Below are 23,923 nucleotides of genomic sequence, written 5' to 3'. Positions count from 1 at the left end.
AAAAAAAAAAAAAAAAAAGAGTAGGAAACATTAAAATCTGCTCAGAGAACAGCAAATAAAATGCTATTTAGCTGGTTGACCGAACACCTGCAGATGGCTGGGTTCCCATCCCTGTTCTGCCCCAGGGAGCTGGGGGGCTCTTGACCTCCCTTCTGACAGTGGGGTAGTGGCTCCACTGCCACCTCCCTGAGCACACGGAAGGCAGACAGAGGGTGTCCTTATGGCTGAGAGAATGCAGTGCCAATGAATCAGACCCAAGCGTGGATGGTTATGTGGGAGAGGAGGGTGAAGGGAAGGCAGCCAGGGGAAAGAGGGCAAGACTGCTGGGATGAGTCAGGAGGGATGGAGGGCAGGGCCACTGTCTTTCAGTATCTGGCTCCTGCTTTGAGGCCCCTGGGCACACAGACCTGCAGGCCTAGCACACGCCCCCTCTGCCCTGAGCACCATACAGTCCCCTGCTACCCTGAGAGCACACATGCACACAGACACACCCCGGCCCCCAGGCCCACAGCACCCGGAGCCCATGCCTGCAAAATGAAATCTTCTGCCCCCAGACTCCCTCAGGGTCCTCCCTTGCCCTTCCCCAGTGGCCACGTGGGGTCCTCTGGCCCACGGACCCTTAGTCTGGAACCTCAGTCTGGACTGGCCATGACTGGAAGTTGGCCTTGGGCCGTCTGTCCACAGCCCCCGGACGAGTACTGTCTCATGTGGGTCACTGCCGACCTGATCTCCTTCACCCTCATCGTGGGCATCTTCGTGCTCCAGAAGTGAGTAGGATTTGACCACTTCCGTGGCTGTCACTACCCTGCAGCAGGCCCAGCCCTTGCCCCAGCCAGGTGAACCTGCTCCTGAAGTCTGGGCCCCCAGCCAGGAGCAGGCCTGACCAGGGGAGAAGCAACACTCTGGTGGCCCCATCCTCCCTCCCTCCCTCGGACAGAGGCTGGGTGGCTTCTGGAATGAACATGGTGTCCAGAGCCAAGCTCTGCCTTGAGTGGCTGTGTGGGCTTAGATGAATTTCAGCTCCTCTCTGGGCTGGCCTGCTCACCCGTTAGCCAGGGCATGGGTTCCCACCAGCCCTCAGCAAGGTAGCTGGGGAGTGCTCAGTGGGGAGGTGTGGTTGGTCCCAGGGAGGGTCTAGGGCCAGCCCGGGGCCCCTACCCAGCCAGAAACTAAGGGGCCGGGATTTTATTCTTGACTGACGTTCTCTCTCTGTCCCATCCTGCTCTGATCGGCGCATGTCCCTCCTCTCTCCCCCTCCCCCTCTCTCTGCTGCACTCTGGCATCTCACAGCTATCACTTGATCAGGTAATTCCGGTGTGGTCTTCCTCCTCCTCCTGTTCCTCTTTCTCCCTCTTGCCATGCCTTTCTCCAGTTCTGTCTAAAAACCTGCCGTGCACCAAGCCCTGTGCCTGGGTCACCTCGCAGACAGTGCCCTCGCCTGAAGCCTCCTTCACCCACCCCTGCAATCCCCTTTTCTGTTCCTCCTGTCCCGCTGCCTCCCGCCGCCGTGTGTGTCCCTCTGCTCCCTGTTTCCGTGGCCATTTCTGCAGGTGGGGACCAGTGTTTCCTTGACAGCATCCTGACCTGGCCTGTCTCTGCACCAAAGTGTCTCCCTCTGGGAGAGGGGACCCTGCCTGGGCACCCCCATCCCCCTGCCTCCGGCACTCACCAGGGCCTTCACGACCTGCCCAGGGCAGACCCTACCAAGTTTCTGTCTCTGTCTTCCAATATTCTCCCTCCCTGGCTCTGCCTCTACCACTGTTTACTCTTCCTGTTTATCTTTTTCTGCCTCTCCCATCTCTTTCTGTCTCTTCTTTACATTCTGTCTGACACCCATCCCTGCTTTGCTCCCCGACACACAGCGTTTTTCTCATTCCCCTCAGGGGACCCCACAGTGGCTGAGCTTCCGGTTCTGGATGTGCCTGGCTAAGAGACCCTGGCCTGACACTGTCCTGGGTTTCAACGTGAATTTCCAGGATGAGACCTAGAGCTTAGCGACCCAAGTCTCCCTCTGTCTAGTGCCTTAGACCCTCCTGGGTCAGGCAGCTTCACCAACCAGCTTCTAGGAGATGCTGTCCCTGGCTGTGGTACATTCCCTGAGTCATTCCTCTGTTCACCCAGTTGACCAGCACCCACGCATGCTGGCTGCTGCTGGGTCTAGTGCTATGCCTGCAGCAGGAGTTGGCCTTCTCATGTGGAGCCCCAGAGTGCCGGGGAGGCCACCCCATGGAGATTCAGCGGCTGGCCCAGACATGCTGGGTTTGCTCAGACAGCCAGGATGGTGTCATTGCTTCCTGGGGATCAGGAGAGGACTGATGGCAGAAGAGACCCTGGGGGACAAGGCCAGGGGGAGGGATATCATTTCCCTTCGGGCCTTATTCTTTCATTAATTTACTCAACAAGTACAGGTCAGGCTCCCGGGACACGGCAGGCACTGATGGTGTCGGGCACAGCAATGAACAGAGAGAGACTTGCTCGCTGCCCTCAATGACTCACAGGGCAGCCAGCCCCGCCAGAGTGTTCGTGCCACCCCTACCTCCTGCTTTCTCCTTGTCTGCCTGCTCTGCTCATCCATCAGCCTGTCCATCTGTCTGTCCACTTCTGCTGCGCTGACCCCATCTAGAAATTTACAATTGTTTTTTTGTGGAGTCTTGACTCCCTCCATCCCCCAAGCAGGGTTCAGTCCCTAAGGCAGTTGGGTTCTTGTTCCCAAGCTGATCACCCACTCCTCTTGGAGGAGACAGGGTTAAGAGTCCAATGATCCTTCTGCCTAGGTCCCAGGAAGGGTCTAAGTTCAGAGGCCAGGGACCTGGGGTTAGTTCAGAGGAACCACGGTAGTGAAGACAGTGGCCTCGGCTGGGCACAGGACCCTGAGTCCTTTCCACTCAGTGCCTGGTCCCTGCATGCCCTGTGCATGCCTCACCTCCCAGCCCACTCTTGAGTCAGTTTACCCCTACCTTGCACCTGTCTCTGCCATCAGAGGAGTCATGCTCCCCTCCCCATTAGAACTGCCAGGACAGAGCAGCAGCTGGCCCCACTCCAAGTCACTCGAACCCCCTTGCCTTGGGAACCTGTGCAGACCAGCTCTGGGCAAAGCCCCCTACTGCGTGCCTCCACCTTTCCTTCCCTTCCTCTCAGGGGGTCTCCCCTCTGGCTTCGCTTACCCTGGTCATGATGGTGGAGCTATCAGAGACATCAATCAGCTGGGACTCCGAGATTGGTGTGTGCCCCAGCTTAGGGGGGGACACTCAACAGAATGCCTACTGAGCTCTTCCTGCTTGCTCCCAAATCTGTCGCATTCAGAGAGCCAGGTGCATAACTGGGGACACCTGAGACAGAACTAACCAAACCTAGTCCTGGGCCAGGGCTGCTGACTGACAGCTCTGGAGGTAAGAGGGAAGCTGGGGAGCCCTGGCTGAGAGTCAGTAGGCTCTGATTCAAGCCTCAGCTCCGCCCTCTCTGGGCCTGTTTCCCCATTGTACAGTGGGACAAGAGTCCTGCTGGCCTCTCAGGCCACATCCAGGGAGGCTCTGGAAGTAGGCAGGGTCCCTGCTCCAAGGAAGGGGTGGGAGGGACCTAATGCCCATGGGGCCGTCTCTGCAGGTGGCGCCTGGGTGGCATACGGAGTTACAACCCTGAGCAGATCATGCTGAGCGCCGCGGTGCGCCGGACCAGCCGGGACGTCAGCATCATGAAGGAGAAGCTCATCTTCTCAGGTGCACAGCCCTGTAGACAGGCTGAGGCAGGCCCTGGGCTCAGCTGTCTACACCCCCCCATGCAAACAGATGTGTATGCACATACATTCACATGCAGCACATAGGGGTAGGGATACGGGCACAGACATACACAAACCCACTGGTATTATACCCACACACAAAGGCACAAGCACAAGTGTGGAAACACACACCCCGCCACACACAGTCATCCACTCAGTGTCATCCACCATGGTTCGGTGTCATGGTTGGTGGGCAGGGGTGGGACAGGGAGAGGAGTCTTGTTTTGAAGGCCCATCCCACTTTGCCTGGTTTGTACTCGGATCCTACAAAATTGGCCTCATCCTTGCTCTCTGCCAGTCCCTGTCAACATTCCCAGGCTGATGGAGGCGGCAGCTGCATTAACAGAGGCATGGGAAGTTGAGTTCCTGCACTGGGAGTGCTGGGGGAGGGTGTGTGGTCAGACTGCCTGGGCAGTGAGGAAGGCATTGGGTGCCTGATACATTGAGATGGGGAGGATGTGGAGGAGGTGCTTGGGTAAAGGCTTCAAGATGAGGGCTGAGTGAACTCAGGGAAGGAAGGACATTCCAGATGGGCATGGCATGTGTGCAGAGGTGGCAAGGGAGCACCGCTTGCCTGGGCACCAAGAAGGAAGTGAGGCAGCTCCATGGGGGCGAGATCTACTCAGCAGAGCTTTCTTGAGCCTCTGCTCTGTGCCCAACACTCTACCACACCCTGGGGACACAGATGCCTAGAGCACACCCCTGTCCTTGAGGTGTTTCGGGGGCCCGGGCAGCAACCATACAGAATGTGGCCAGACAGAGGGAAGCAGGGGCTGGGGTGGCCATGAGGAGGCCCCAACCCAGCTTGGGGCTCCGATGAGGCTCCCAGGAGGCTGAGTGACAGAAGAGAAGACATGAGCCACACTATAGGAAAAGGAGGTGTTGTTGGGGAAGTCACTCCTGAGAGAGGGGCCGACACACACCAAGGCCCTTAGAAGAGTGGACACATGGGTGCCAAGCTCAGGGGCACAGGTGGTTTTCTGTAGCTGCAAAGTGGAGTCCCAGGGGACAGCAGACAAAGGCGAAGCTAGAGTGCTCAGCAGAGACCAAAGGGGCTTTGAGTGCCAGGCTCAATGTCAACCTGAGCCCAGTGGTTTCATCCACCTCCAAGTGCCTGGCTGGGTGGTGCAGCCTTCCCACCCTGTCTGTCAGCCATTCTCATGACTGCCTCCTCCCCAATTCACATTCTGTCTCCCTCTGGCCCAGCAGAGATCAGCGATGGCGTAGAGGTGTCCGACGAGCTCTCCGTGTGTTCAGACAACAGTTACGACACATACGCCAACAGCACCGCCACCCCTGTGGGCCCCCGAGGGGGTGGCAGCCGTGCCAAGACCCTCACAGAGAGGAGTGGGCGTTAGCTGAAGGCATGTCTGTCCCACCTGTACCTGACACAGAAGCCAGGGGAGCCTAGGAGAGCTGGCAGAAGCGTGTCTGAACTCGGAGTGCTCTGGGAGCGGGCTCCACAGCCTCCTCGTGGGATCCAGCCCCTTGTCCGCCACAGCCTCTCTTGAGGGAGACTCCTGTCCTTTGAGCCCAGCTGGCCCAGGACTCAAGCCTCTCAGATGCCCCCACAGGCCTGGGGCTCCTTCTGGGAAGTATGGGACTTAGGGCTTGGTCCCCCCATTCTGAGGCCCTCTCCTATATCCCAACCTGAAGCTTTGATGGGTCATGGGCCATGCCATACCCCTGTGACAATGGAGGGTGCGGATACTCACCTGTGCCATCTGTCCTCCTGTCTGCTATGAGGCCACTGAGTTCTCCGTTGTTATCCTGCCCCACGGGCCTGGGCCAGGCCTCTACCTGAAGCAACTCTGCTCTTCCTGTCAGTCTCAAAGCACAAGGAGGTTCGGCCCAGGAGGAAGCCAGCTGCAGTGTGGAGACACGTCCTCCTCCCCACCTCATGCCACCGCTAGCCCCCTGCCCCAGGAGCAGGCCTGAGCATGTCCCCTGGGAGCAGCTGGAGATGGCCAGAAGTGAGAGCTCAGGACTACTGAATCCCATGCCCAAGTGTCCAGCAGACCTCAGGGCAGAAGGGTCCCTCAACCCAGGAGTCCACAGACTGATGTGACCTCAGCTTCCCACATTAGTGGCCACAGGGCAGGGCCCACCTGGGAAAAGTGTTTTGGACATGGTCAGAGTGGGTGTGTGGCTAAATAGGCCCACAACAGAGGGAACCCAAGGGCCTCGGCCAATACGATTAAAGCTGCCATCTTTATGTGTGTTGTCTCTGAATTGCCAGCAGGCGTGGGGTTCAAGCGTGCTGGGTCTAGGTTTCAGTTCTGACCCTACGATTTGAGAAGGAACCATTCTCAGGAATGAATGGGAAAGTGGCAGGATGGTGCCTCCTCTTCCCTGGGTCCGAAACGATGCCCATGGCTGGGAGCCGGTATCCTCACATGGTGTATGGGGAGACAGTCTTAGACAGGTAAAGTGACTTCCAAAGGCCACACAACTTAGAACAGGCCAAGCCAGAATCCCACTCAGACTCTTGCCCCAGCGCATGTGTGTGCCTCCCATAAGCAGCTAGGAATGACACACAGAGTGGGAGGGCTCCTAGGTCCAATGGCAGTGGGACTGGCAGGTGCCCTCGCAGCCACACAAAGGCATTGTGAGCCTCCTGGCAATGCTGGGACAAGCCCTTAGCTCAGGAGACCTCTTCCTGGCAGGGATTTGGCTTTGACTTCTCCAAGCTTTGGACCTGCCTGAGGAGGGCCCATGCCCAGGACTGGGGGGCGCCTGGGCTGAAAGCCAAAGTCCAGCCCTGGGACCACAGGTGTCCTTTCCTTTCAACCCTTGGAGCCTCTGCTGCCTGTGGGCAGGGGTCAGCGGTGGAGTTGGAGCAGGCCTGTATAACTCCCCTCTTTGTCCTGGTCATGGGTGTGTCCTGAGGGAAAAAGGGGAGGCTGAGCCCCAGCCTCAGCCTGCCAAGTGGTATGTCTCTTCCAAACAGGGATCTTCTGAATAGAATTCTTGAGTCTAGGAGATTCTGGCACCTTATAGGTAAAAAGGAAAAAAGCCCCCTGCAAATGTTGGAAGCTCCACTGGACCCCCACAGTAACCTTGAGGACTGGCCCTCCTGTCTGTGCTACTGAATGCCTGGCAGGTGCTCTGCCTCCTGGGGCAGAGGTAAGCTCCCACCTCTCTCTGGGCTAAGGGAGTAAGACTCAGAGCCACTGTGCCCCCACACATGCTTAGTCACGTTGGCATCTTCGTGGTCACACAGCCACATGTCCACACCCAGCCAATGCTACACCGTCACTTTATTCCATGCACTTCCACAATTACACACAGTCACCCTGGAACCTCCATGCCCACAACTGCATGATGACACCCCTCCCACATCCCTACTCCAGCACCATACACCTTCAAACCCACCCTCGTTCAGGAACAAGGGCAGCACCAGGTCACCCCCAAACCCAGGCACACCAAATCCTGGAGTTGCACACAGTCAATCCCACTCTTACGCCCCTTTCTTTGCCTCTCTCCCAGGGCTAGTCCAAGAATGGAACAAAAGCCCAACATCCCCCTCCCCACTCGCTTCTCCCTTCCCCTCCCTCCCCCTTCCTCCTGGCGTCCAGCCCCTTTGTCCTCCCGCAGCTGAGCCTGAGCAGTCAGGCACAGCGGCAGGAACACTGGAGTCTGGGCTGCTAGGGGTGTGGGCAGCAGGCACAGACCGGAGTGATACCTGAGAGCAGCAGCTTCGGAGCACTTGGGAGAGGGCGTGGCCAGGTAAGCGCCAGGTGTGAGGGGCAAGGCTTACGCTGCAGGGCTGCCGGCCGCGGGGTGTCTACTAGTCCGAGTGTGGGTTTGTGTGAGTGGATGTGGATGTGAGAAAAAGACAGTGATAGTGGCATGTTCGAGTTAACTTCTACAGCCTGGGTCCTTCAGTCTGCATCATGACCCCTGGCTTGAAGTGCCTAGATTCAGCCTAGAAGGGAGGATACCCATTGAGCTCTACCTGGGAATTTTTACCTTCCGTGTTCCAACTGGGTGTCCTTCAGCCCCCAGACTGGGGATCCCCAGAGTGAATGCTGGATCCGATGACCCTGTGTGTCCAGAGTGCCCAGTGCAGTAGAAAGTAAAATGAAAAAATACTGACACACTTCTAGGAGGGGACTCTCCCTCCCCAGGGAACTGCTTGTGCTGTGGGACACCTCTGGAAGAAGTCCATCCTTATGCTGATGAGACCTGTCCTCTTGGGTCTCAACTCAGAGCGTAGTTGCTTTCTGGGCCAGTGGAGGACAGACTGTTTGCAGCATGATCAGTCCTGGCTGCTCCTTGGGACATACCCCATCCTGGCAAGTGTGGCATGCAAACCCTGGAGCCAGGTGCATTCAGGATCCAGGCTCTCCACTTGGGCAGAAGTAGTTAACTTTCGCCGGGCGCGGTGGCTCACGCCTGTAATCCTAGCACTTTGGGAGGCCGAGGTGGGTGGATCACCTGAGGTCAGGAGTTCAAGACCAGCCTGGCCATCATGGTGAAACCCCATCTTTAAAAAAAAAAAAAAGTGGTTAACTTTCTTGCCCACCAGGGAGCTCATTTCTCATGATGCTGGGCAGGGGATCCACTGCCCAGGATGACCAGGGCATGAAAGCCAGGCTGACACTGAGCAGGATGTGACCTCCAGAGGCGGCAGAGCAGCTGGGAGCTGAAGGATGGAAGGAGAGGCAGGGAGCAGAGGGTGGACCTGAGCCTTCTAGAGTAAGCTGACGGATAGGAGGGAGCTCCCTGTCCCTGGAGGTGTGCAAGCAGAGGTGCGTGTCCATAATGGCCAAATCATAACCAGCACGGCCCAGCCCCTCAGTCTGCAGAGTGCCTTCACAACACCCTCCGCTGAGCCTGGCTGCAAACCTCTGAAGGGCAGGAGTCCTGTGTGTGCTTGTTTCCCTTATGTCAAAACTAAAGGGGCAGGGGTGGGCTAAAGAAAATTCTCAGGGTTGTGAGGATGAAATTAAATCATGTCTATAAAAGCAACTGGCACACACAGTGTCCTCGATTCCTCTTGAGTAAAAACAATGTAGGGAAACACTCATGTAGCTCATACTATGTGCTAGCACTTTTCATACAACCCATGTAACAGTCATGAAGCCACAGCCCTGGGAGGTAGGCATTATGATCCCATTCAGATGAGATAACTGAGGCCAGGGCAGGCAGGTGAGAGGAGTGACTTCCCTTGGCCACACACCGTGAGCCAGTGGCAGGGACAGGGTTAGAATCCCCATTTGTCCCTAGAGTTCTTTCCACTTCCTGACGCTGCTACCTGGAGAACACCAAGAGAACTCACTAGACACAGGGCCAGCTTCCCTCAGCCTGGGCTCTAAGCTGCCCTCCTTTCAGAATTGTCCTCAGCTGGAAGGGACACCCTCCCTGACTCCCTTCCACCCGGGTTCAGCACCCCTTCTTATGAACTCCCCTAACACTCGGTGCCTGCCTGAGGCAACCCCGCCAGGCTGGGAGCTCCGGGCACACCCAAACTATGGTTGTCTTTCTCACTGCCTGGCACTGAAAAGGCTCCCAATAAATACTTGTTGAAACCGTTTGCGCGAATGCTGTGTGTATGAATTCTGTCTGTCGGGGGAGTGCTCAGGGTGTGGTCAGTGCCAAGCACCTACCAGAGATCCGCAGGAGACAGGCTGGACTGAGCAGAGGACTGTGGAGTTACTGTACCCTCTCTCCCCTGCACACGCACACACTGGGTCTCTGTGGGGCAGCCTGAGTCCCTCCACCCAGGGCTTCAGCTCGTCACGGGATCTTCCTTACACAGATATATTTCCAGGTTCCAGTAACCTCCCTGCCCTACCGATTCAGACCCCGGGCGGCCAAGGCGCCCTGCTGTTAGCAGCCTGCCGCACCGCCCTACCGCTGCTGGAGTCCCTAACGCCGCCTCCGCTGTTGGAAATCGTTCCTTTATTAGACCCTCCTCCGATTACCCTATTTGAGAGCGCGCCATCTGTCTCCTGCATATATCGATAGGAAAACGCTTAGCAAGTCTGAAGAACCGAAAAGGGCACTGTGTCTGAGTGGGTACGCAGGGCAGAATGTCGTGCTGGTGAGGCAGGGCTGGGTCACTGTCGCCATAAGGAACCTGGACGGTAGACGGAGGGGGGAGTCGCTGATGGAATGGTCAAGGGAGGGAATAAACGGATGAGGACGGTTCCCTCTCCCCGGCGCAGCCACGTGGCTTCCCCGACGTTGTTTGTGTTCTCTCCCCGGCAGGATGCGGGAAGCCCCTGGGCCGGAGGAGTCGGAGCCGGGCTGCGAGCCGCCGTGTGCGGGCCAGTGCCACGCGCAGCGCGTGCTGCAGACCCTCAACGCGTACCGGCGGAGCGGCACCCTCACCGACGTTGTGCTGCGCGCCGGCGGCCGCGACTTCCCTTGCCATCGCGCGGCGCTCAGCGCGGGCAGCGCCTACTTCCGCAGCTTGTTCGCGGCCGGGCGACCCGAGCGCGTCCCGGCCGTGGTGCCCGTGGTGCCCGACGCGCCGGGCTCCGGCCCGGCCGGGACGGCGGCGGCACTGGCCGTGGTGCTCGATTACGTGTATGGCGCGGGCGCGCGGCTGCGCGCGGAGGACGAGGCGGCGGCCGTGCTGGCGCTGGCGGAGCGGCTGGGCGTGGCGGGCCTGCGCGAGGCCTGCGTGCGATTTCTCGAGGGCCGCCTGCGCGCCGCCAACAGTCTGGCGCTGCGCCGCGTGGCCGCCGCCTTCTCGCTGGCCCCGCTGGCCGAGCGCTGCGGCCGGGTCCTGCGCCAGGCCTTCGCTGAGGTGGCGCGCCACGCCGACTTCCTGGAGCTGGCGCCCGACGAGGTGGCGGCGCTGCTGGCGGACCCCGCGCTGGGCGTGGCGCGCGAGGAGGCCGTGTTCGAGGCGGCCATGCGCTGGGTGCGCCACGACGCGCCTGCCCGCCGCGGGCAGCTGCGACGCCTGCTGGAGCACGTGCGCCTGCCACTGCTGGCGCCCGCCTACTTCCTGGAGAAGGTGGAGGCTGACGAGCTGCTGCAGGCCTGCGGCGAGTGCCGCCCGCTGCTGCTCGAGGCCCGCACCTGCTTCATCCTGGGCCGCGAGGCCGGCGCGCTGCGGGCCCGGCCGCGGAGGTACGGCCGTCGTTTCCTAGCCTCCCGCCCTCCGTTCTTCCCACCTTCTTCCACCGTTCATTCATTCCTTCACCATCCTTTAGTACTGCCTCTTGATTATATTCAGTCACTCGTTGAACATTTTAGAGTCTCTTTGCTCAGAATTCTGCCCTTGAAGAGTTAACAGGTTAGTCAGGGAGATGCAGAGATCCCACACCTGGGGCACACTTTCCTCCTTGCAACCGTGAGAGTACTTATTACTCTACGCAAGTTCTGTGCAGGTTACAGGGACGCGGAAGTGATTTGGAAACACTCTTTGCCTTCTGGGAGCTCGCAGACTAATGAGGGATGGAAATAGGCAGGGGCGTGGGGAAAGAGTGAAAGCGGCCTGCCTCACCCATGGAAAGCTGGACTGGGAGACTGGGTAGAGTAGTCCTCAGTCACGCCCCCAGGAACCACACTATCTCTAACGGTAAGCTCAGGGCCTGGGACACAGATGCTTAGTATGTGCCAAAGGAATTAGAAAACCAGTGGCTAAAGGGTATGGAAATTCTGGTGGGGTCAGATGCCTGAGGGGTCAGTGAGAGGGAAGCATGGTTTGCTGAAAGGGTGAGTTATCTGGCTCAATGGAATTAGGGATGAGGGGATGTCATAGGAGGAAGGCAGCAGAATCAGAGGTTGGAGGTGAGAAAAGGGTGCTGAAGATGAGTTAGCCCACAAACAAACCTGGGCTTGAATTACAGCTCTGTCGCTTAATGGCTGCATGACTGGGCACGCCATGGTATGTGAGCCTCAGTTTCCTCCTCTGTGAAAGGGGTAATAATCCCTACTAATAGAACTGTCATACGGATTAAACAAGGTGATTTTTCTAGGTGAGGGCAAGGGATCTGTAAGGATTGTTTTTTCTGTAGTTTAGAGGTCAGCAGAATGCAGTAAGAATTAGCGATTCTCTTCCCATTAATACCCGCAGGGAAAGTTGGAAGTGGCAGAGTCCAGCGGGAGTGGGACCTGAGGGTCGGTGGGTGGGGTGATGGCAGAAGCGCATGAAAGGAAGCGGGACAGTGCATTGTGGTCGAGAGGGTGACAGAGGGCCGAACTTGGGTGCGGCCCAACAGGCACTGGGCTTATCCGCACGCCAGATTCATGGACCTAGCTGAAGTGATCGTGGTCATCGGCGGTTGCGACCGCAAAGGTCTCCTGAAGCTACCCTTCGCCGATGCCTACCACCCAGAGAGCCAGCGGTGGACCCCACTGCCCAGCCTGCCCGGCTACACTCGCTCAGAATTCGCCGCCTGTGCTCTCCGCAATGACGTCTACGTCTCTGGTGAGGGTGGGGCCGCAACGGGAGCTCACACGGGATTGGCTAGTCGCCTCTCGCAATCCTCCCCCTTTGCTTTTCCCTCCAATCGGGAGAGGAAGGCGGGATGTTTTCTGATAGCCTACAGTTATTGGCTGAAGTGAGCAGAAAATACGGGGGTGACCCGCCCTTTATTCAGCAATGTCAATTTCAATTCCTATGATTACTTTTTGTTCTGAGCCGTCTTCCTAGGGAATTCAGTTCGTGTTAGTATTAATAATCACTTCATCTAGCCTACTGTGTGCCAAACATTATGCTAAGCAGCTTACATTGGTTATCATTTATTCCCCATACAATGCTGTTTGCAGATGAGGAAGGCTCAAAGAGGCTCAGAATTTCCCCAGTTGTCTCAAAAATGGCAAAGCTAGGAGGAACACAAAGCTGTTTGATACCAACAAACTGTGTCCTCCCTGAGGCTCAGTCCCTAAAGTCTCAGAGAAGCATAAAACACAGCCCTTGCTCCCCTGGTGTCCTGCAGAGGAGAGACAGACTTCACTTTACCACCAGGCAGAATGTGATCAGAACTCTCAGAGTCCCCAGATGATCTGGAATGCCACTCAGGGAATCTATCCCAGCTTCATGGAAGGGACGACTTTACAGCTGGACCTTGAGAGTTGGAGGGAACAGTATAGGCAGAGGCACAAGGGCAAAGACATGCAGAAAGGAACCCTGGGCACTTGGGGCTCTGAAGCACAGGTTGAGTATCATAGGTGAGGCAGGAGTCAGATCAGGGAGGCTTTGAGTCTGGGGCTAAGTAGATTGAACTTGATGTTGTAGTGAGTTATGGGTGCCTGCAAAGGATAAGGAGCAGTAAAATAAGCCGTGGAGGCCTCAGAGACCACACATTACCACTGGACAATTTATCCAAGGTCGTTAATGGCTCTGAGCAACATGTGGGGCCTCTGTTGGGTGCCACTAGAAATACAACAAAGATGGGGCTACCAAACAGATGTGGCTCTGGTCACAGGCGCAGGTTTAGGGGTACAGTTAGGGTTGTCTGCAGGGAGGCTCCCATTCAGAGGTGAAACCCTGACCAAGATCCCCAGGGTGGCTAGGCATGGGAAGAAAAAGTCCACAGCCTGCATCCCCAGTGTCTGGTCCTATAGGGCATGCCATGTCCTCCAGCAGCACCAATGCTGGGCCTGGAGCCAGGAGCTCTGGTTCTGCCCATTGCTCTGACAAAAGGCCATGTAGTCTTCAGGTCGTTGCTGGTCTCTAAGCCTCATCTGAGTTTCTTGGATGTAAATTTGGTGTAGTATTCCCAATACCTCATGGAGGGATGAGATCAGAAATGAAATTGTGCAGGTGAAGGCAGAAGGAAGGGAGGGTTACTGGGCCACCCTCTACCCCTCCTGGCTCCCAATGCAGGTTGCTCTGCTTTTCCTGGGTCCCCAGCACATTCCAGATGTTTGCCTTGGGTACCCTTTGTACTCTTACCTTTAGTACAGCAGTCCCTTCTTTGCTCCTCGGAGCACAGAGCCTGACACACCACCACTGCCCAATGAAAACCAGCCCCTTCTTCCTGAATCTTTCAGGCTTCTCCCTTCAAGAGTCCTAACTCAGACCTTCTCACCACTTACTCAGAGCACACTGTCTGGGTCACAGGCCCAGAGTCTTACACCAGCTCAAGGGGAACTCCTCCTGCTGCCTTCCCTTAACCCTTCTTTTGGATCTGGGGGCCCTAGTTTCTAGCCCTTTGGGGGTGCTGGGGATAGCAAGACAGCTGTGGGCAACAGGTGCTTCTCTCTCCCTAGGAGGCCACATCAACAGTCACGATGTGTGGATGTTTAGCTCCCATCTGCACACCTGGATCAAGGTAGCCTCTCTGCACAAGGGCAGGTGGAGGCACAAGATGGCAGTTGTGCAGGGGCAGGTAGGCACGAGCTGCAGCTGCTGCCCTGGGACCCAAGGTACAGATCTGTGGATGTCCTGGAGGGAGGTTCTCTAAAACCCTCTTTTTGTAAGAAGGGTCTGAGGCTCCCCGAAAAAGAAAGAGACTTGTCCAAGGTCACATAATAATACTGATGCTAATAATAATAGCAATTACTGTAACAGTAACAGCCTGATGGTCAAGGGTGTAGGCTCTGGGGCCATACAGTCTAGGTTCGAAGGTCGACTCTGCCACTCAAGACAAAAAGAATCTGTCAATTATCTTTGTAAGCTACATCCCGAATCCAGAAACACAAATAAAAATGCTTCTTAGAATCATTAAGTGGGGTGGTAAAGTCTTAATACTAGTTATTATTATTAAGCATCAGCTTGGTGTCAGGTATTCTACAGCTCTAACCCGCATTCAGTACCCATCCTAGAGAGAGGCAGGTCTTATTATCCCCGGTAAATGAGAGGAAACCGGCTCAGGGATGTACAGCAACTGTGTGGAGGACGCCCAGGTGGTGGCAGCGCTAGGCTTCCGGGTTGGTTTGGTACTGAAGCTGGGTTGGGGACAGGTTAGTTTTCAGCTCAAAAACTGTTAAGACTGAAGCAGCGAGGCCGAGGGGCCTAAGGCCCTGACTCCTGGCGCCCTGGCCCATGTCCTCACTTGCAGCTGTTCGCGGTGGGTGGCTTCGACGGCCTGAGGCGCCTGCGCAGCGTGGAGCGCTACGACCCCTTCTCCAACACCTGGGCGGCCGCCGCACCCCTCCCGGAGGCCGTGAGCTCGGCAGCGGTGGCGTCCTGCGCGGGTCAGCTCTTCGTGATCGGGGGTGCCGGGCAGGACGGCGTCAACACTGACAAGGTGGGCGCGGGCGTCGGGAGGCTGCAGCGCCCAGTGTGTGCCAGGCGCAGAGCTGGGCATTTCCATGCCCTTGTCCATTTCTTTACTTAATCCCATCAACAGCCCAGACAAATCACCTCCATGTTTCAGGCAAGGAAATGAGCAGAAAAAATGACCCCAAGGTCACACAGTGGGTCAGCAGCATACCAAGACTCAAATGTTTGGGCTGGTGTCATGTAAGTTTCATAGATTTTAAAAATTAAGGGCAAGATAGTTGAAATGCTTTTGTTCCATTCCAAAAATAATACACTCATTACTGAAAACTTAGAAAACACAGAATAGAAAAAAAAATCACCCATAATCCCACTGTTTAGGCAGAGCTGCTATTAATATTTTGGTACATTGCCTTCCAGGCTTCCACTGAATTGATTTTTGTTTTTCTTACAATTTTGTGTTCTGTTAGTAGAATTTTGCATCCTGCTTTTTATTCTAATTTAAGTATGAGCACTTTCCACGTGCTTAGCAACTTTACAGCTGTTATTTCAAAGTCTGTACTATTCCACTTGGTGGATGAACTAGAGTCTACTCATCTTTTATTGTTGGATATTTAGGCTTTCTGCAAATAAAAATCTTTATTATAGCAGTTCCTTCCCTCCCCTGATGGCTCATAGGCCTGTGGTCCTGAGACCTATTTCCCAAATTAGGAAATTTGTGCCCAGCCTTCTTTATTCCCTGACCACATTCTTCCAGCAAACCCTCCTGGAGCCAAGTGATGGGCACTCATGGTGGGAGGCCCCATTTAACACCATCCTGTGTGGCACTGATTTATTATATGCTGCTGTGGGGGGTCCCCAAGGAAACAGTTGAGGAAACAGAGTGAGGTGAGCAGGCAACTGCATAAAAACTGTTAAGGGCATCAGAAACACCCATGGGCATGTGGACAGCTGTAGGAATAGGACTGCAAGATACCTCAGTTGGAATCTTATGACCTGAGAGCACCAGGAAAAGAGAGCTGACAGTGTATGCAGCCAGGAACACATCCCTGTGGGGGGGTCTGCTTTATAACCCTTTATAACCCTAAAGCAGACGGTACCTCTCCCAGCTCTGTATGATGTGCTCCTGTGATTCATCTCACATGAGGCGCCTGTGTTCTCCATCAGAGGAGAGGCTGTTCCAGTGAGGGGAGGAGGAGTGGAAACACCAGGGAAGCCTGTAAGGATGGGGTGGCATTTGAGCAGGACCTTGAAAGATGAGGAGGCTTTGGACAAAGGGAGTCCAGAGGCAGAGGATAAAACATAGAACTAGATGGAGAGCCCTTGAGGGCAGGAACCGTGGCTCTCCCCTTCCCTCCCAGATGCTGGCTCGGGCCTGGTGGACATTTGGCAAATGTTGTTTTGAATGAGTGCCCCTAGGGGAGAGAGGTGGCAGCGTGTGGGCAGTGGGGCAGTTGCAGCGTCGGGAGGGCAGTGAGGCTTCATCACCACTGCTCCTCTTGCCCCTCAGGTACAGTGCTTTGACCCCAAGGAAGACCAGTGGAGCCTGCGGTCACCAGCACCCTTCTCACAGCGGTGTCTCGAGGCTGTCTCCCTGGATGACACCATCTATGTCCTGGGGGGTCTCATGAGCAAAATCTTTACCTATCATCCAGGCGCAGATGTGTGGGGGGAGGCAGCTGTCCTCCCCAGCCCTGTGGTAAGTGGAAGCTTCAAGGCAGGAGAGCAGAAGCCATTTCTAAGGCTCTATTTCTTGGAGCTTGTGAATCTGGTGTGACTCCATGCTTGGTGGTTTTATTATACATAGTTCTCTAGCTTTGTCCTCAGTGATAGTGAACCATGCATTTCACAGATGAGGAGATTGGCCTTAGAGAGCTTCAGCACCTAGGCCCTGTTAAGGCAGAGCCTAGAACTCTGCAGTTCCAAGTGCTGTGGCTTTGGGTGGGAGTTTGGTCTAAATGACCCTGCGGTTTCTCCTGCCCTAAGCCCACTGCTGGTAACCAATCATGGGGAAAGGGGTAGGAAAGGGACTTGCTAAGTTCTGCTCTCTAGTGATATGAGGCCCAAGTCCTGGAAGCTCTGGCCCCTGCAGTTCCTTGCCTCCCCTACCTTCATCTCCATCCCCCGAAATTCCAGAGACTATACAGGTATGGCTGGACTGGTGGTCTCTGCCAGTTCTGACCTTTGGTGACCTTAAGAGGGTGAGATTTTTGGCTTCTCTAAGACTCTAAGATGGTGGCAATGGAGATTATTGTTACTGGTGTGCTTACCATATTCCAGGCTTTATGTAAAATGCTTTATATGCTTAACTCCCATTAACTGTTAAGGAAACCCTGTGAAGAAGGCACTCTTGTTCTTCTCCTTTTGCAGATGGGGAAACTCGGGTCCAGAGAGGTTAAGTGACTTGCCTAAGGCCATTCACTGAGTAAGGGTCAAGCCAGAGCTTGAACTCTGGTCCATCCAGTTTCCTTCCTCTCTGCAGGCCAGATTGCCTGCTCACAGTCTGTGGGTCAAGGTTCTATTATCTGGCCTGGCCAGGTAAGGACAGAAGGAGCACAGGCTGGACCTGATAGTTAATTGTGTTTCTGTTTGTCCACCCAGGAGAGCTGTGGAGTCACCGTGTGTGATGGGAAGGTCCACATCCTTGGTGGGCGGGACGATCGCGGAGAAAGCACCAATAAGGTCTTCACCTTTGACCCCAGCAGTGGGCAGGTCGAGGCCCAGCCATCCCTGCAGCGCTGCACCAGCTCCCATGGCTGTGTCACCATTGTCCAGAACCTGGGCAGGTGACTCAGATTGGACAGCCTGAGCCAGGAGGCAGAGAGGCAAGCAGAGCTCAGGTGTACACTCTTCTCTCTCATGGCACCTCCACGCAAACAGCCCTTAACTTGATGGTCCCTTTTCTTGCAGAAATAAAACCTTGTCCAGCCTGTCCAAGATGGTGAAACCCTGTCTCTACTAAAAATAAAAAAATAAAAATTAGCCAGGCGTGGTGGGGGGCACCTATAATCCCAGCTACTCAGGAGGCTGAGGCAGAGAATTGCTTGAACCCAGAGGTGGAGGTTGCAGTGAGCTGAGATGGCGCCACCGCACTCCAGCCTGGGCGACAGAGGAAGAATCCATCTCAAAGACAAACAAACAAACAAAAAAACCAAAAACTTTGTTGGATCTGTGTTCCAGCTGCAGTCTGCCCTCCTGGAGATGGAATGTCCAATATCTGCTCCCTGTGTGTACTCTTTATGAGGCACTTTCATACCATTGCAGTCTGTTTGAGCTGTCACAGACTGCAATGGTATGAAAACTATCATAAAACACCTTAGACTGGGTGATTTATAGACAACAGAAAATTATTTCTCACAGTTCTCAAGGCTGGGAAGTGCAAGATCAGGTGGCCAGCAGATCTGGTGTTTGGTGAGGGTGCTCTGCTTCATAAATGGTGTTTTCTTGCTGAGTCTTCTCATGGTAGAGGGAGGCCAGGCAGCTCCCTCCGACCTCTTATATGAGGGCTCTCATCCAACTCAGGAAGGCCCTACCCGCATTCGTGAGCAATTTAATCTCTTCCCAAAGGCCCTACCTCTTACTACTATAGCTTTCGGTATTAGGTTCTGACATACATTATCTCATTTACTTTCAAAAGAGTAATGTGGGCATTTTTAAAAAACTATAAAATATTTCATGCATAAAAAGAACCTATTATATATATAAACAGTTAAAGAATAATAAAATGTCTATTTCCCACCACTTAGAAAGACATGGTTACAAACACCTCTGTAGGCCTGTGTCCATTCCCAAACACATCCCTTCCCACACTCCTCCCAGATGAAGTTACCGTCCTTAAAATTGAGATGATCAGCACTCACTGCTAGGAGCCAGATACAAGGGGGGGTCGGGACTCCCCCACTCATGGAAGAGGCAAAAACAAAAAGTAATGAATCCCTGAACAACCACGGAGTGGAGGCTCACAGCAAACTGCAGGCTCAGGGTGTGGGCACCACAGCCACAGGCCTCTGAGAATGCAGCCACCCTGCTCTGCACCAGATCCTGTGAGGTGCCCAATGTCAATGGGGGCACAAGTTCCTGATGGCATTGTACGCCTGGGGCACTGGGCACAGTGGCTCACACCTGTAATCCCAACATTTTGGGAGGTCAAGGTTGGTGGATCACGAGGTCAAGCGTTCGAGACCAGCCTGGCCAACATAGTGAAACCCCATCTCTACTGAAAATACAAAAATTTAGCTGGGCATGGTGGCGGGTACTTGTAATCCCAGCTCCTTGGGAGGCTGAGGCAGAAGAATCGCTTAAACCTGGGAGGCGAAGGTTGCAGTGAGCCTACATCGAATCACTGTAGTCCAGCCCAGGCAACAGTGTGAGACTCCATCTCAAAAACAAAACAAAACAAAAAGTCTGGGGCTCTAGGGGCAACAACCAACTGCTGGGTAGGGAGGGGTGAGCTCAGAGAGGGAGAGAAAGGGAACAAAAGATGCCACAGACAGATTCTGCGAGGTTCTGTGCCTGTGGCTGTGAGGCCTGGAGAAGCTGGCCAGGCCCCAGCTGCAGGCTCCCCCTCATTTGTACTCAGATTGCCTTTGGAAGAGGAATCATCATCTGCTACTTGCGTCTCCCTCCAGCACAAGGCCAGCCCCACATCCCACCCCCTCTTCCAAAGCCCCAGGGCCCTGTCTACAGAGTCTCTCCAGCTGGGGCTGGCCCATCATGACAGGCATAAAGGCCCGGGTCCCAGCTGAGCTCCGACCTTCCGATTATCCCAGATTAGGGAGCCTGTGACCATCTGGACACAGCTGATAATGGCAGCAGGGGGAGGGGAGTGGGGACACGGAGCCTGCCTGCTCCCACCCCGTGGGGAGTGCCCAGGACAAAGCAAAGAAGGCACCATATCACTGGACTACTCAGGAAAAAGGTAGGGGCAGAGCCAGGGCATGTTCTTACCAAAGATGCGGGCACCTCAGCTGGCTGGAGCCTTCCGGCATGCCAGGCAGAGCGCCCCATTTCCCCCGAACTGACTGTTCGTGCCTCCAGTTCGCTGTCATGCAAGTGCCGACGCCGTCTCCTCTTTGTCCACTCAGGCCCACTTTATAACCTCAACCCCAGAGTTGCCTCTTCTCCTTGTGCCCCTTCCTTATCTGCTGCCCTCTCTATCACCGGACACATAGCCAGGCCTTTCTTTTTATGTGACCTCTCTATTCTCTCCTGACACACCCATAGGATGCCCCTTGAGGCAGAAAAGGTGTCAGCTTCACCTGTGTCCTCCAATGCCTGGAACAAGGCTTCCCATTGACTATACTACATCTTGTAACAGCTGTAAGGCAGGCACTACTGCTGCCCGCCTGCGCCCTCACAAATGAGGAAACAGAGACTTAGCATTGGATTCAGACCAGGGCCCAGCTGTCTCCCCCAGGCTCTGCTAACCTGACAAACAGCCTGAGTGCAGCACAGTTGTGTGGAAGGAGAGACCGGCATTGCCACCATGGGGAATCCCAGTGCGATGGGATACTGTCCCCGCCCTAGAGGCCTGCAGCTAGATGGAGACATGGTTCTTGTCTCCAAATGAGGGAGAGGGACTGCTGCCACTCAGCAGAAAGCCAGGCCAGGAGTTCCGAGAGCAGAGCCCTCAGGTGTGTGGGTCTGCCGTTCGCTCCCTTGTTGAGGACAGAGACTTCACTGGTGGTATACCCTCAGAAGCCACTGAACCCAAATTTAGTTTTTGAGTTTCTTTTTTGAGCGGTTCTATTTGTAAGAATTGATATTTTATGGCTACTCTTAGTAGTCTTCCAAAGAACAAGATTTATTAAAAAAAAAAAAAAAAAAAAACTGTAATTCCAGCACTTTGGGAGGCCGAAGTGGGTGGATCACCTGAGGTTAGGAGTTTAAGACCAAGTTCACCACCAGCCTGGCTAACAAGGCGAAACCTCATCTCTACTAAAAATGCCAAAGTTAGCCAGGTGTGGTGGTACATGCCTGGAGTCCCAGCTACTGAGGAGGCTGAGGCAGAATCACTTGAACCTGGGAGGTGGCGGTTGCCGTGAGCCTAAGTTGTGCCACTGTACTCCAGCCTGGGCAACAGGGAGACTCTGTCTCAAAAATTTAAAATAAAACAAAGTGAAACATTCATTACCATATGAATATATTGGATTTTTTTTTTTTTTTGATACAGAGTCTCACTTGGTTGCCTAGGCTGTAGTGCAATGGCAAAATTTCGGCTCACTGCAACCTCTGCCTCCCTGGTTCAAGTGATTCTCCTGCCTCAGCTTCTCCAGTAGGTGGGATTATAGGCATGAACCACCACACCCACTAATTTTTTTTTGTTGTTACTGTATTTTTAGAAGAGATGGGGTTTCACCATGTTGGCCAGGCTGGTTTGGAACTCCTGACCTCCTCGGCCTCCCAAAGTACTAGGATTATAGGCATGAGCAACTGCGCCCAGCCTGGTTTGTTTTGTTTGTTTGTTTGTTTTGAGACAGAGTTTCATTCTTGTTGCCCAGGCCGGAGTGCAATGGTGTGATCTCGGCTCACCAAAACCTCCGCCTCCCGGGTTCAAGTCATTCTCCTGCCTCAGCCTCCTGAGTAGCTGGGATTACAAGGCATGCACCACCATGCACGGCTAATTTTGTATTGTTAGTAGAGATGTGGTTTCTCCATTTTGGTTGAGCTGGTCTTGAACTCCTGACCTCAGATGATCTGCCAGCCTCAGCCTCCCAAAGTGCTGGGATTACAGGCGTGAGCCACCGTGCCCAGCCCGATTCTTTTATAAATCTAAAACGCATTTGAGCTCTTGATGAGCTTATTTTTCCTATATCTTACAACAATTTGCTATTTCCTCCTAAAAATTATTTCATATTACTCATTAATTATATCTAACCATGGTACACACGACTAATAAGAAAATGGAAGAATGATAGTACTGCCAGAAAGAAGATGCGGTAGTGAAATAAACCATCACTATTGCATCATCCTTTGGTTTCTTTATTGCATTGCCCAAAGAATTATATAATCTTTCAGAAGGTTGGAGAATTCAGGACTTTTCAATTTCCACTCATAATGACAAAAAAAGAATAATGACAGTTGAGGACATTTCACTTGGACAAATCAGACAATAAATGCAGACACATAGCAGCACAGCACTCCAGTCTCTAAGGATGGTTGTGAAATTAGTCATAGAAACATCTTTCCTAATCAATTTCCTCAAACTCAAGAATTGGTGAACGAGCAACATATTTCTTTTTATTACTACTTTTTGAGATGGAGTCTCACTCTGTTGCCCAAGATAGAGTGCAGTGGCACAATCTCGGCTCACTGAAACCTCTGCCTCCTGGGCTCAAGCGATTCTCCTGTCTCAGCCTCCCTAGTAGCTGGGGCTACAGGTGCATGCCACAACACCTGGCTAATTTTTATATTTTCAGTAGAGACGGTGTTTTACCATGTTGGCCAGGCTGATCTCAAACTCCTGACCTCGGGTGATCTACCCACCTCGGCCTCCCAAAATGCTAGGATACCAGACATGAGCCACTGTGCCTGGCCAGAGCAACACATTTCTAAAGACAAAAAAGAAACATGATATTTTCATTCAGTTAAGTCATTCTACAGGAAGAATTTCATCACACAATACTGTGTGATAAAAACCTGGACCAGTGAATCGGGATGACTATTTTTCCTGGTATGTTGAGGGTAAACCAGTGAGCAAAGGATCCAGCACCTTTGGCATCCACCCCCTCTGGCAGGGAAGTGGCCCTATTGCTGTGTGATGCTTCCCCTTCTGCTCTCTCTAATAAGCAAAACCATCTTAAAGGCCAGCTCTACCCTCTCTCTAGGCAATTGAGGGCTCAGAGTCCAGCTCTCCTGCTTACCACACAACGGGCTGTGGGCATAGGCTGGTTGCGGGGGTAGTCGATGGCCTGCCAGTGCAGGCGAGACGCATACATCACAGTGGAGCTCCCTGCTCCGTAGGCAAAGACCCAGCTGTACCTGGGCTGGCTGAGCAGTTAGCACAGCACTGGACCAGGCAGCAGAGGCGTGGTCATGTGAATTTCAGAGCTACTGGGGCTCCATCTTCTTTGTCAAAATTAGGGTTTGGGATCACACAAGTCATTCCCAATCCAGGGTGTCAGGTTACTTGTTCTCAAATTGGAAGTTAGGATCTTGACATTCTATAGGATCTTGACATTCTAAATATGTATTTTTTTAAATTCAAGACCCATTTATTCTCAAATTTTGCCAACACAGAAATACTTTCCTTGAAGTGCATTTAAACCAATCTTTCAGTTCACTTCATCCTGTATTTTATTTCTCTTAAAAATTTTTTTTAAACTTTTTATTCCTACATCACCACTGCCACCCATCCTGTATTTTTTTCCATCTTAGTCTTTCTCCATTGTAGATAAAAACCAAAATAAAACATAACCCAAATATGGTTAAAAAATGTTTAGGATCTTGGATTACAGGCAGTTCAAAAACTCTGCCAAAAGGTTATACTTACCACCAGATTGCCACAATAGCAGAAAAAAGAATTAGGACACTGAAATGGGTAGGGTGGTCCTGGCATTGTCCCAGCCAGCTGGATCACATGGTCACCAGAGTCCAGGGCCAGGGGTGGCAGTTGGCCCAATGCCAGCCTACTCATCCCTCGAATGAAAGCAGAGCCAAAGTTTCAGCTGTGTGGCCACAGGGGTGGGGCAGACTTGTGGAAAACCAGGCCGTGAGGCTACAAACTCCCTGGGTGCTGGTGGTCCTGGAGGGGTGGAACCTGTATCTCCACCTCTTAACTGACCAGCTGCATGCACAGTGGGGAGGTAGACCCACTTCCTTCCTGGCCTCTAGGTCTTGATCTGGGCTGAGGCTGAGCAGCCTGGTCATTTTGGCCAATGCTCACACAGTAGCTGATCTCCACAGGTTAACAGTCATTTTCCTGGCCGAGCGCGGTGGCTCACGCCTGTAATCCCAGCACTTTGGGAGGCCGAGGCGGGTGGATCACGAGGTCAAGAGATCGAGACCATCCTGGTAAA

The 23,923-nt window shown here is 53.9% G+C and overlaps 2 protein-coding genes across 8 annotated transcripts in view; both read left to right on the top strand.

Annotated features, from left to right (window-relative positions):
* GDPD5 (glycerophosphodiester phosphodiesterase domain containing 5) overlaps positions 1 to 5,988 on the top strand; it is a 90,741-nt gene extending 84,753 nt beyond the window's left edge. For 2 of the 6 annotated variants that reach the window (XM_017533011.2, XM_017533012.2), the window contains 4 exons: positions 685 to 767; positions 1,291 to 1,305; positions 3,604 to 3,716; positions 4,982 to 5,988. In XM_017533011.2, the coding sequence (XP_017388500.1) occupies positions 685 to 767; positions 1,291 to 1,305; positions 3,604 to 3,716; positions 4,982 to 5,133 (363 nt within the window). In that variant the 3' untranslated portion in view covers positions 5,134 to 5,988. The remainder of the gene's footprint in view (positions 1 to 684; positions 768 to 1,290; positions 1,306 to 3,603; positions 3,717 to 4,981) is intronic. The other 4 variants (XM_017533013.2, XM_017533015.2, XM_017533014.2 and 1 more) reach the window with 4 other exon arrangements.
* Positions 5,989 to 9,421: 3,433 nt separating this feature from the next.
* On the top strand, positions 9,422 to 17,840 carry KLHL35 (kelch like family member 35). 2 transcript variants are annotated; one of them, XM_037740135.1, is made up of 7 exons: positions 9,422 to 9,799; positions 9,992 to 10,864; positions 11,983 to 12,167; positions 13,955 to 14,073; positions 14,746 to 14,934; positions 16,417 to 16,605; positions 17,508 to 17,839. In XM_037740135.1, exons 2-7 carry the CDS (start codon positions 9,993 to 9,995, stop codon positions 17,694 to 17,696), a joined length of 1,743 nt encoding a protein of 580 aa, XP_037596063.1. In that variant the 5' UTR covers positions 9,422 to 9,799; position 9,992; the 3' UTR covers positions 17,697 to 17,839. The 2 variants fall into 2 exon arrangements, with proteins under 2 accessions (XP_037596063.1, XP_017388499.1); XM_017533010.2 differs by having other exon boundaries at positions 9,422 to 10,864; positions 17,508 to 17,840.
* Positions 17,841 to 23,923: the final 6,083 nt, after the last annotated feature.

This window comes from Cebus imitator, unplaced genomic scaffold (assembly GCF_001604975.1).
Source record: "Cebus imitator isolate Cc_AM_T3 unplaced genomic scaffold, Cebus_imitator-1.0 Scaffold79, whole genome shotgun sequence".
NCBI classification, from domain to species: domain Eukaryota; kingdom Metazoa; phylum Chordata; class Mammalia; order Primates; family Cebidae; genus Cebus; species Cebus imitator.
The sequence above is the reverse complement of the archived record's forward strand: the minus strand, read 5'-3'. Positions and strand labels throughout refer to the sequence as shown.

Bases quoted from the DNA above. Each gene is read 5' to 3' on its own strand.
- KLHL35 (XM_017533010.2), top strand. From the start codon at position 9,993: ATGCGGGAAGCCCCTGGGCCGGAGGAGTCGGAGCCGGGCTGCGAGCCG. The intron at 12,168-13,954 runs GTGAGGGTGGGG...CTCTCTCCCTAG, and splicing joins CAATGACGTCTACGTCTCTG to GAGGCCACATCAACAGTCAC. The intron at 14,935-16,416 runs GTGGGCGCGGGC...CTTGCCCCTCAG, and splicing joins ACGGCGTCAACACTGACAAG to GTACAGTGCTTTGACCCCAA.